Raw genomic sequence first — 12,900 nt, 5'->3', positions numbered from 1 at the left:
TCCCCATAAAGGAACCGCGGCTCCGTGCTCGGGCCGGGACCTCCTCACCGGGCAGAGCCGGGCGGCGGCGTGAGGCTGCCCCGAGACCGGGGGACATCGGCACCGAATGGAGCTAGGGAGGAATCCCGAAAGCGAGCCGGCGTCGCGCTGAAAACCGGCGGGGTGGGTGCCGTTATAAATAATAATAATAATAATAATAATAATAATAATAATAATAATAATAATAATAATAATAATAATAATAAATGATGATAAATAAATAGAGAAAATGGGGGGAAAAAAGAAAAGAAAAAAAAAAAAGAGAAGGAGAGAGGCAGACCGTGTCGCGCTCCATTTGCCGTGTACGAACTCCCGTGCTAACACACCGCCCCGCACGCACGCAGCAGGACAGCTCCGCAGCCACACACACGCGTTTCCCGCAGCGGCACCTCCGCTCATCGCGCTGACATTGACACCACACGACGGAACGCGCCGTGTCCGCTCCCCCCATCCCCCAACCCCCACTCCCGGTCCCGCTCCCCCCGACCCCACGCACCGCGCGGGGCCAACGCACCCCCAGCTCACTGCAGCGTTGTGCCCGGCCGGTTGCGGTGTTGACCATTGAATTAGTCTGAATCCGGCCGCATTCCCAACGAGCGCGACAAAAGCACCTCGGCAGCTTTTTTATTCGTTACCTTTTTTTTTTATTGAACAATGTTTTTCTGTTCCTCTCGCTCCCGTTGCCTCGGGAGCGCAGCCGCCGCCGGGCTCGGTCCGGTTCCGCTCGGAGACGGGCGATCGCCTTCCCTTTCCCGCAGACGGATGGGGGGTTTGGGGTTTCTCTCCTTCCCCCCCTCCCTCCCGCTCCTCTCTCCCTCTTTTTCCCTTTCGCCTCCCTAAATCAAGGTGCGGAGATGCCAAGCGGTGATGAAACGAGAAGAAAGCCAATTGCTGGCCTGAGGTGGGGGAGATCGCTGCTGGGAGTCCGCCCGCGACCACGGAGCGGGCGGTAATTGCTGCAGACGGGGAGCGGGGGGCTGGGCGGAGGTGGCCATGTATAAATAGTGTGATCTCAAATTGAAAGGCATAAATAACAGCGGGAGTGAGCTCACCCCGCACAGCCCATCTTCCGCCGCACGCTGCGTGCGGGGAGCGCGGCCGAGGCCGGGGGATCCGTGTGGATAGCAGCGCGGGCAGCCATGGAAGAACTCACGGCTTTTGTATCCAAATCTTTCGACCAGAAAAGCAAAGAGAGCGGCGGCGGCGGCGGCGGCGGCAACAAGAAGGAGACCATCACGTACCGGGAAGTTTTGGAGAGTGGGTTGGCTCGCTCCAGGGAGCTTGGGAACTCCGATTCGGCGCTGCCGGACATGACCGAGGGCAGCAATCATTGCCCCGTGCACCTTTTCAAGGACCACGTAGAAAGCGACAAGGACAAGCTGAAGGAGTTTGCCGCGGGCAGGACGGCGGAAGGTAAGAGAGGGGCCCCCTCCCGGCCCCGGCTCACGGAGCCCCGGCTCGGTGGGCCCGACCCCCCCTCCCCGAGCACCGCGGCGTACGTCCGCGCACCGTGCACTGCGCCGTGCGGAGACAGCCGCAACTTCGGGCCTCCCCCGGCCACACGCGAGGGGCATTTCGCCCATCGGCGCGGTTCGGTGCGGGCAAAGCACGCCCGCGGGGTTCGGTGCTTCTGGGCCGTCGGGAGAGCCCCGCATCCCGAGTACCCCCTATTCATCACCTGGGCCGGGCCGGGCCGGGCCGGGGGGAACGCGGCGGCCCCGCTCCACGGGAAGGAATTGACATTAAAGGCGGTTTCCCAGCTGAAATCGTGGCTACGCTCGTGTGGAAAGGAGGGAACTGAAAAGGGAGTGGGGGGTGATAGAAAGTTGAGAAAGTGTCTCCGGGTGGTGGGACAGGTGGGCCCGCCCGGGAGCTGCCTGCAGAAGGGCAATAAAAGCGGTTAATAGGTGGGGAACAGCGAGAGGCCTCTCAGCCGCTTCCTTCTGTTTGATCTCGTTTAGTAGAACACGGGGTGAAAGGCAGTTTAATTTAAAGGCCCAGCGTTGGTTTCGTACCCTTCCCTTTCCCACCTTGGAAGCGATGGGCTCAGCCTCATGTCCCTCATTCCTGCCGCAGCCGTCCCGGGATCGGGCGAGGGGGCTGCGAGGCACAGGGAGCGCTCAGTGGAATTACTGAGAGGGAAAGGGCTGGGAAAGGAGACGGGGGTAGGGCCGGGGGTGGGGGAGGAAGCTTAATAAACAAACAAGCAAGTAAATAAGTAAATAAATAAATAAGAGGGAGAGAGAAAGAGGAAAAAAAATCAAAGAAAAATGAGATAAAAATAAAAAGAAGAGGGGAAAAAGAAAGAAAGAAAAGAGAACGAGTGGGGAAAAAAATGAATCTCCCTGCTACTGCCCCTTTTCCTCGTGTATCGAAATCCTGGCTGTGTGTTTAGCTAATCTCATCTATGGCGAGGGGCTGGGGGTGGGGATGGAAGGGAGGAGTTGGAGCTCACGGAGGTGCCTGCGACAGCTTAAATTCACGCCAGGTTGCAGTTGGATTTCAACTGATTCCTGCGTGTGTTAATATTCCTCCAGTGTTGTTAATATTTTATACCCAGTGCGGATGTGCTGTAGACCCGTATCTCCGAAAGGAGACGCAGCTCTTGGGAACGGAACGTTCTCGCTGTAGGCATTTGCTGGGTCCGTATCGCGGTTTCTAAACGGGGTTCAAATACACTATGAGCAGCCGACACCTCCGGGCCGGACCCTTCCCAAACTTGTGCTCGAGGGGTTCGCGAACGGGCAGAAGTGGAGGCAGAGCGCTCAACCCGGTGCCCGCTCTGCTTCAGCACAGGCACAGCTCGGGACGGTCTGTGAAGGTCAATGATGTGACACTGTGCAATCGGTCGTCCGAATTTCGCTGTGCTCTAATCGTATGGGCTTGTAGATGTGTATACACATATGTATGTGAGCGTATATGTATGTATGTACACATGTATGTGTGTATTTATCTTTGCGTATGTAGAAAACGTACGCACTTGGCGAGGAAAAACGGCCCCGACCTGGAACAACCCGCGACGCCGGGGGTCCCGAGCAATACTTCTCAATCCCCCCCTCCCATACCCTCCTTCCCCCAACACCGTTCCCCTTAGTCCCGTTTATAAGGGTTTTAAGCTTCCCGGCACTGAGAAAAACGAGGAAAGAGGGAAATAAACCCTCTGTGCGGATAAAGAGGGAGTGTTTGGAGAATTTGGAGATACTTCCAGCCCTGAGCCCGTTGCTCACGCCGTGCTCTGGTCGGGGGGAGAGGGGGAGAAGGAGGCGGTAAGGGGCACACGGTCCCGGTGTCAGCCCACGGAAAGTTTCGTTAAGAGGGGAACATTTCCACTGTAGCTTCACCGTGACGGCGGTGGGGAGCTGCTTACACAGCCCAGTTTACTTCGGGGGAAAAGAGGAAAGCAGAAATCCCATTTCACCGCAGCGAGATAGCAGGGCCGCAAGAAAGCAAAGGGAATTTAAGTATATGTACAGAAGCGAATATCTCGATTTTCTGCCGGGAATCGGCCGAGTTCAGCCCACCAGCGGCCCTTGGCCTGGCCCCGACGGCGCGGCCCAGCCCGCTGCTCGGCAGCCTGCGCCCGGCGGGGTCCCCGCAGGTGGGACCGAGTGTCGGGATCGGGGAGGGAGGGGGGAGCGCGGAGAGGTGCTGAGGGGCTCAGCGTTGTTATCTCCTCCCGCAGGGATCTATGAGTGCAAGGAGAAGCGGGAGGACGTGAAGTCGGAGGACGAGGACGGCCAGACAAAGCTGAAACAAAGGAGAAGCAGAACCAATTTCACACTAGAGCAGCTGAACGAGCTGGAAAGACTTTTTGATGAGACTCACTACCCGGATGCCTTCATGCGGGAGGAACTAAGCCAGAGGCTGGGACTGTCTGAAGCTAGGGTGCAGGTAAGAGAAAGGCTCTATGTCTGGAAGCGTCACTGCTCGTTGCCGGCGTATCCCAGCGCGGTGTCCGCTCCGTCCCGAGAGGGAGGCGGAGGAGACGAATGTTGTAGCGTCTTGACACCCTGCCCTGTCCGAGGGCAGCTTCTCGCTCCTTGCATTGCCTAGGAACGCGGTTTAATTATTATTATTATTTTATTATTATTATTATTATTGACCGGGGGAGTGGTGGTGACGATGTGTCTCCAGTAACTGCGATTGGTTTTATTGTTATTTAATTTATCATCCTGCTTTCCCTTGCAAACGCGTCATTAACTCTCTCTTAATCCTCATTTCTTCCCCCGCTTCCTTTCGTGGGGCCTTTAGGATAAAGAAAAAAAAAAAGATCAACAACAACAACAAAAAAAAGCCCCGATCACAATCGCCGTGCGCGGGGCCGGGTGCTCGGGGACGGGATTAGCGGGGCGGGGGGAAGGTGCCCCTCCGCCTCACGCAGCGTATGAATGCATGGCACCCATCTGCCGAGCCCCCCCTCGGACGCAGCTAAACACCAATTAGCCCCCTAAGCTCTGCCAACAGGTCCGGGCTCTGCGCCTTCTGGGGCCGTCGGGGCCGCCCGCCTCGGGGCTCTGTCCTCAGTAGCGATTGTTTTCAGCTCGGTTCGCGGTTGGGTACGAGAGAAATATACCCCCCCTTCCCAAAGCTGACGGTGGGGAGGGAGTGCATCTCCACAACTGAGGTCTTGTAATCAAACCCAGCACCCCAAGAATAACTAATAGCACCAACCTGTGGCTCTGTGAGGGACACCGCCCCTCTAAGCGAGAACTCGGTGCTCACAGACCCAACCTCAAACCCAGAAAGTTCCCACCCGGCCCCTCCGAGAGAACGAACCACCCCGGGAGCGAGGGATGCGCGTTTATAAAGACCGAGCGCAGGGTCCCTGCGGTGCCGTAGGCGCCCGTCGGTGCCCGAGCCTTGCGGGGAGCGGGCCGCTGCTTCCCCCGTCCCTAAGGCCCCGCTGGGAGCCCGTGGGCAGGGGCCGCTCCTCCCGCGCCCCCTTCTGTGTGACAAGCGGCCGCCTCGCTTTAACAGCCGCCTCCAGGAGGCACGTCCCGAATTCAATAGCGGAGCCGAGCGGTTTGCGTTCATGCTTTGGCTTTTGGAGGCTCTACGTCCCCCCTCCCCCCCTTCAGCCCCTGTTTCTCCCCGATGTGAGCGGCTGCTGTGCGTGCGGGGGATCGCGGGGTGCGGAGCGCTGCCGGCCGGCGCCCTCCCGGAAGATTGATCTGAGCGCACCATATAAATTAATGAAAAGATTAAACTTTTGCTGAAGGGGACATCAACTCTTATGTCATCTTCCCAGATCTTCTTACTTGGGCTGTGTAATATCTTTCCGAGGCCTTGATGTACTGTTTCTATAAAAATAAATTACTTGTAATTGAATTCTGCACTCTTTCTTTCAAGTACTTTATTACTGAGCAGCACCTTAACAGGATGTGCAGAGTTGCAGGGAAATTGGTGCTCGCAGAGCTTCAAACAGCACCAAAAGGAAAAGAGAGAGAGAGAGGGAGGGAAAAAAAAGGTTCAGGCTGTGAGGAAAACAATATATACATAAATATATATTAAAAGGATGTCCTCGTGAATGAAAATAACGCTAGAAAGGAAAGAACTACCAACAGGGGATGAGGGATGGATAATTAATTAAGGAATAAACAGAGCGTGGTATCCACCAGGAGATGGAAGTGGTAAAAAAGCAGAAAGGTGGGAGGAAAGGGCAAGATTTTTGTAATATTTTCAGAACTGTTCTCTAATTCCTCTCCGAAGCGCCTGTCCCTTGCTGTTAAAGGATATAGTTTCAATTTAGTGTGGAAATTTGCTGTAAATAAATTGGAGCTCCTATGGTAGCTAGTCCTTATTAACCTTTTATTTTTAGTGTTGTACTGGAAACTCATATCAGCCAGCTGTCAGGGTTATAATTGAAAGTTATGAGACCGTAGTGAGGAGCAGGCAGTAATTCAATTACAACAAATATCTTTGGGTTTATGGTGCAGGGCTAAATTAAATGTCATTATTCACTGTCTCTAATGGAAATCAAAAGGAAATCAGATTAGAGCATTTGTGAAAGAAATCACTGAGTGATCCTTAATGAAGAAATAACTGTCTAAAACAGTGTACTGCGCTTTACTTAGCATATTCATGACTAATTGGAATTGATCGCGAATCACACCGAGCCTGATTTATTATCGCTTAACGCGGCGGCTAATTCATCACTTTTATACCTCATAACCTTATTTTTTCATAGCTAAAGGGAAAGGGCACTTCGTTTTCCAGATTTAAATACAATTTCTGCTTGAAAGATGTTCCGATTTGCAGAAGAAGTTGTTTAAACGCTGCTTAAATTCCTCCTGACAATTTATACTTCTTTGGCGAGGCAGCGAGAGAGGGGGGGGATGGGGGCTCAGGGCGGGGGGGGGGGGATGAGGGGGGAACACACACAAGGAGATTTCCTGCAAGGATTTACAACTGTAAAAAACTCTTCATTGTCGCGACCGTGCGGTGATACTTTGCGTTCTTGTATGTAAACCTCGGTAAAAAGAGAAATGGAGCAGCGCTGCGCGTCGCTGAGATTTGCGCTTCTGCGGGGTGAGCGCAGCCCCGTTGCCCTGCGCGGAGCCGGGAGCGCTGCTCGGCGGCTGCACCGGGAATGGAAATGAGAACGGAAAATGGAATGGGAAGGGGAGCGGGCAGAGCCCCTCCGCCCGCCCACCCCTCTCTAGGTAGGAGAAATGGTGCTGGAAAGGAGAGAGGGCCGATTCCTGCTTAAGAAAATCACTGAGGTACCCGAGGTAATTAATGCCTTTGGAAGCCTTTCTTTGCACTAATTACTCCGTTGTAAATGACCATCATTAAGGCAATTGAAGAAAGCTTGGAGGCAAAATTTGATGTAGGAAGTGCAGTTAGTATTAATTAACCGTATGATCTCTTGGCAAGTGCGAGAACATCAAAGGTTGGAGGTGTTTACTTAGCGACAAGATTTTATCAGCGGTGAAAGTCAATGTTTGTCCACAATCGGCAGATTTTGTGTGAGGATGGGGCTCTGCGGTGCTTTCTGCTCCGTGCCTCTGACGGTGCCAATGGGGAGAGCCGCCACTTCGAGCCCCTCAGAGGGGCACGGTGATGGGCGAAGGGATGGGCATCGGGGGGTGCCCTCGAAAGGAAGTTGGTTGGAGGCAGGGAGGACTGCTTGGTTACGGGCGTCTGTCGGTCAGGACACAGCACTGCTGTGTACCCTGTGTGGGAGACGTCGCCGTGTCTGCTCAGAAGTCCACAGAAGCCCGTTTTGTTTCCTCCCCACGTTTGGGAGTGACTCGGCCCTTTGTTCGCGCTCTCTATCTCGCTAGTCGTCGGAGGTCCCTAGCCTTCCCAGCCAGGCGAGAACGGTCGGTCCCGTCTCTCAAATGGGCTTTGGCTGCTCCGAACTGCTGAGGTGTGATCGGGAAGGCAGCCGGGCCGCGGGGGGTCACGGCGAGCGTGTACCATCGCGGGGCCCCTCCGCACCCGTGGGGCACTGGGACAGTAACGGGGCACTGACTGCAAGCGGTGGTTGCCGGCCCCCCACTCTGTGAGGGGGCTTCCGGGCTCAGCTTCTGCTGGGAGACCCCCCCATCCCCCCCAAAAAAAGCGATGTACCCTCCGGGCCCTCCACAGCACACAGAGTGTCTCGGGGCCGGGCCCCCCTGGGACGGAGCTGAACGGAGCTACTCTGAGCTTCTCCCTCCGGCCTCAGCCCCGCAGTTAATCCGCTTTCTTAGCAGCTGCCTCGTCTACCCCCAATTTCTGTTTTGTTTGCATTTTTTTTTCGCAGGTCTGGTTCCAGAACAGGAGAGCCAAGTGCCGAAAGCAGGAGAACCAGATGCACAAAGGTGGGCAGGGGCCAGACGGGGGGACGCTGGGGGGCGTGCAGGGTCCCTTCGACGCTCACCGGCCCCGTCTGTGCCCGCAGGTGTGATCTTGGGCACCGCCAGCCACTTAGACGCCTGCAGAGTGGCCCCGTACGTCAATATGGGAGCCTTGAGGATGCCTTTCCAACAGGTAGCAGCCCCGCTCTCACTGCCTGTCCCCCCAACCCCTCACCGCACTCCCAAGCCCTGTGTATGGGGGGAGGGCACGTATAACACACGCAGCTCAGCGCACAGCTCCCCCCCTGAGCGCTTCCCCTATTTCGCTCAATGGATGGCGAATCGATTCTTCGGGCCCGGAGGGACCCACGGCCACCTCCTGCTTCTCGCAGGCACGTGGAGGCTGACAGATTAATTGTATTGATTTTGAAAAGCCATATTTGGAGCCATATAATTAAATACATAAATAAACTACTTCTCACCCCACGCACACTCCTACTACACCCCTCCGCGGAGCTGAAATCTCCGTGCCAACGCCGCGTGTTCGCTCACGTCGAGGGGCGTCCCTAAGAAAAGGGAGAGAAAAGGTTCAACTCGGCTTTCAGCTCTGGGGTTAACACGGGGAGGGGATGATGGGGAAGGGTTGGGGGGGGTTGGGGACACACACACGCGGTGCTGACGCGGTGTCTTCGTGCCGCCCAGGTCCAGGCTCAGCTGCAGCTGGAGGGCGTAGCCCACGCGCACCCGCACCTGCACCCGCACCTGGCGGCCCACGCTCCCTACCTGATGTTCCCACCGCCGCCCTTCGGGCTGCCCATCGCTTCCCTGGCTGAGTCCGCCTCTGCCGCCGCCGTGGTGGCCGCAGCCGCCAAGAGCAACAGCAAGAACTCCAGCATCGCCGACCTGCGGCTGAAGGCCCGCAAGCACGCCGAGGCCCTGGGGCTCTGACACGCTCAGGCCGCTCGGCCTCACGCCGATCCTTACGGCTGCACCGCGGTCCGGAGCGCCGCGCCGCAGCCCCGCTCCAAGTCAGCAGCGCCTCGGCCGCGGGGAGAGCTGCGCTGCGGGCCGCCCTGCCGCCCGCTCTCCGGTTTTCTTTCTTTCTTCCTTTCTTTCTTTTCTTTCTTTTTCCCCCCTTTTTTCTTTCCTTCGTTTTTACTTTCGATGTCTTTCCCCCCCTTTCCCTTCCCCACCCCACTCTCCAGCTCTTCCCGGCAGCCCCATCCCACCGCTTTCCCAGAGAGGACTTTAGCGGCCCCGCGTCCCGCTCCGGCCACGCACCACCCCCGGCACCCCACGCAACCCAGAGACTCCGCGGAGGAGAAAGTAGGTGGGAGGAGAGGCAGACAGACAGACAGACAGAGAGGGGGACAGAGGAAAATGGGAGAAGAAACCGTCTCTGAGTCACGTTAAGCCGTGAACGTGGGGGACGCTTCGGATTTGTTGAGCCTGGCGAAAGTCGATCGCTCCGTCAGCATCCCGTCACCTGCTGCTGTCCCGTCAGTTTTTGCTACCTTGTGCATGTGTCTAACTAAACACGTTTGGAAGATCAGAAGTATATTAGAACGAAACGAAACAAATAATAATGATAATAAATAATAAATCCTTGGGGCTGGTCTCCATTAAAGATGACATTTCTTTGTTGCCAACAGTATTATTTCACTGCCATGAATCTCTTCCATCACTGAGGAGCTGCTGCTGCAGAACTGGTTTGAATTTAGATGTGGAATTTCGGATTTGAGGCAAGGCAGTTTGTTTTTTTCTTTTTTTTTTTTCTTTTTTTTCCCTTTTTTTTCTATTTTTTTTCCTTTTCTTTCCTATTAAAGAAAAAAGCAGCAATAAAATTTAAAAAAAGTGCGTCTCAAATGGCCATGTCCTTTGAAAGGAAAAAACAAACAAACAAACAAAAAAACCCAAGCAGAAAAGCAGAGAGAGACTAGAATGTACCAATCCTTATTGATAACCTGGAAGATGGTAACAATAGGAAATGCACCTGTTTTGCCAGTGTTACCTGAACTCAAAGAGATGTGTTGTGCCATAGAAACAGGTCATTTTTTTTTCTGACTTTATTATAATTCTTTTTATTATAATTATTATTATTATTTTTTTTTTTCTGAAGGTCTGGATCGTTTAATTGAAATGTTGCTGTCTTACAGGATGTAGAAAGAATGACTTACACGATAAAGACGGACATACGGTTTTAAGGCATAATACTGATGCAGCATTAATTTTAGTGAAATGCAATTAAGTGCAGTAAAGTGCAATACTGTAAATATTATAGATTAAAAGAAGAAAAAAATAGCCGTACTTATTCTGTTAATAACCGATTCTGCAAGAACCATAACTTAAGTCCTTTATGCTCAGACTGGTGCATTGCAGCTCCTTGCCAAAATGACGGTCTGAGTCTCCTATGAATGGTTAAAGTTATATGTATCGCATTTGGGAAAAGGTAGATGCCATGATTTCTAGTTGAGTTAATGTGCCATATTTCTGGGAAGTAAGCTGAAAAGTCTGTATGATGTTTTTGCAATCAGTCTTAAGTAAAGAAAAAAAAGCAAACCCACAGAAGTGTTTTGTAGAGGTGGACAAGTTCAATATTTGGCCATTTAAAACATTTGCCTGTGATTTAGATACCGAACCTTAAGCTAACGCTTAAACAAACTAATATAAATCCAGAAACGATGGAGAGTATGAAAATCCTTTAAATTATGTTACCAAAGCATCTGGGTTTACTGGCCTCCTCTCTCCCTTTCTTCCACACTTCTACTTTTTATGCTATTTGCTTCTGGTCAGTTTATTACAACTTTTCTTCTTCTTCTTCTTTTTTTTTTTTCCTTTGTTTTTTGGGTTGTTGGTTTTTATTTTATGGGGAGGAGAGAGGAAGGTACAAATACTGGTCTTGTCTACATCTAACAAGATAGCTATTTGTTGCTTTTGTTATCAAGGCCTCCATTGATGAGTGGTTATCCTCTCAACAGTACTGTTATTAAGCCTGCTTTTTAGATCTCGTTTAGTGATACATTAATAGTTTGGGCTTTTGCTGATATTTATCGCATCCAAATATTACTGTAGGGTGAAAAAAAAAAACCAAAAACATGCTGTAGATAAATTTTAGACACTTGTCTTTTTATTTTTTTCCCTCCTTCAAGTTTTGATATTTTCTAGCAAGCGAAATTTCAGAAGTGTCAAGTTTGTGCTATTTCCCTTCAATTTATTATGTGAGAAGTAGTCATACTTTGGATTAGCTGGAGCTGAGAAATGTTACCTGCCTTTTCTACCTCTGTGAAAGCCCAGTACCTTTTTGAAACAAGACCAATATATTAAGATAGCGTTACACTTTGCTGAGAAATATGGACAAAAATCTCAGTCAATTAACATTTTCTTATTGAAAGAAAACATTTCCTTGAAAGAAAAACATTATTCATGATGATATATGAGTTTCTGGCTAAAAAGGGAAATATTCAGAATGGCTCCAGCATTTCTAACACGTGCATATTTAAAATAAAGCTTACTATAGAGATGTTTTAAGCTGTAACAGGCAACTTGTTATACTGAATACCCACAGCCACAGAAGGAGAACTTGATGCAAAGTGATGAAGACCAAAAACTTCCAATTTGGTGAACTACTTCTTATCTCTACCTGTGATTTCCCTTTCAAGTCCTCTTTTGAGAATTTGTGTTTTTTTTTTAGTCCTGTGCTGGACTTTCACAAAGGAGTAATTTTTCACCCCTGAGCGGCTCTCCCGAATAAACTCATCTAAAGTGATAGGATCGGGGTCTGAATTTTCCTGGACATTTTCTAAGTGAGGCTGTCCAATGCTACTAATCTCATAGTAGTACAGCATGCATGTGCTGTATGCATTCCTCACACATTGGCAGGAACCACTGTTCCACTTTTGCTATGTTTTACTGTAAGTACCTACACAGCAGAAATTTTTGTAGTCTTCTCAGAAATTTTATTGCATAGATTCCTTCTTGTATTCAAAAAACGCTGGTACTGTGCATGCAGTTCCCTGTAAACAAAAAATAAGGGAGGTAATGACTTGTTGGACATCTTAACAGAATGAAATATTCTTGGTTTCTCTGAGTAGCTAAGACTTGTTAATGAATGTCTCAAGAACAGCCTTGGTTTCCATTGCAGATGGGAGAAAGGTGGCAAGAGTACCTCCTTGTTTTGAAGGAGGTACTGTAGATCTACTTGGGTTGAGAGGCAGGATGTTGTTGAGAAGCTACCAACTGGTACTCTGTGTCACTCTTGCATTGCACTTAAGATGTAACGAAGTGAAAAGGGTGTGCTGTAGACAAAATCCATTTCTGCTTTCCTTATTTCTAGAAGGAGTCAGCTGCATCAGTGGTGGTATAAAAACTTTGAAGTGCACGACCACTTCTTGTCATCTGTAAGCCACTGGGAAGGAATGAGAAGTCCTACCAGCGCTACTATGTACAGGGCTGTACTTTTCATTAAATGTAAATCACTGTGGCTCCATTTACCATGTGGAGCTCCAGTGATCCATACAGGATTAGAATCCAAAGTGTCTACTCCATCTCTGTTAACACATGGTCTTCTCTTTGTGTTTCTTTAACTATTTTTCTTGAGGAGGTTGAAGAAAAGATTGCTGAGGTCCTGAGGTGCTTATTAAAACTATTGTAACTGTATTAGATCCTCAGGCATGCCAAGTTTCATTTATGGTCTGTCATCATCCAGAGTGATCTTTGTGTTATCCTTCACTGAGAAGTGTAAGATTTCAAGATCACCCAAACGGCAGGCACTGGGCAGAATTCTTGTGGAGACCTTCATTTAGAGTGTGTGGATTTCTAAAGAATCTTCCTCAAAAGTTTGGTCTGGTGTTTTGAGAAATAACTTGAATGGCTGCCAAATGAATGATGCTGTTTGTAAACAAGTCTATAAAAAAGACTTTTTGCATTACGTGGGCCTCTTTAGAATGAAAAAAAACCTCTGATCTTTTGGAACTATTGAATAGGCTGAAGTACTTCATCCATTCGTATTGAAATTGCAAGCTGACTCCATGGTTCATTTTTATTGACTTGAAAATGTGTGAAAAAATTATACTATTTT

General features: G+C 50.7%; 1 protein-coding gene across 1 annotated transcript; it reads left to right on the top strand.

Annotated features, from left to right (window-relative positions):
* Positions 1-1,065: 1,065 nt before the first annotated feature.
* SHOX (SHOX homeobox) lies at positions 1,066-9,676 on the top strand. The gene is made up of 5 exons (XM_085551526.1): positions 1,066-1,452; positions 3,722-3,930; positions 7,790-7,847; positions 7,928-8,016; positions 8,526-9,676. Exons 1-5 carry the CDS (start codon positions 1,179-1,181, stop codon positions 8,769-8,771), a joined length of 876 nt encoding a protein of 291 aa, XP_085407652.1. The 5' UTR covers positions 1,066-1,178; the 3' UTR covers positions 8,772-9,676.
* Positions 9,677-12,900: the final 3,224 nt, after the last annotated feature.

This window comes from Coturnix japonica, chromosome 1 (genome assembly GCF_054131305.1).
Source record: "Coturnix japonica strain WE chromosome 1, WE-NBRP24, whole genome shotgun sequence".
Classification (NCBI taxonomy): domain Eukaryota; kingdom Metazoa; phylum Chordata; class Aves; order Galliformes; family Phasianidae; genus Coturnix; species Coturnix japonica.
Note: the sequence above shows the minus strand (reverse complement) of the source record. Positions and strands in the feature narration are given on the sequence as shown.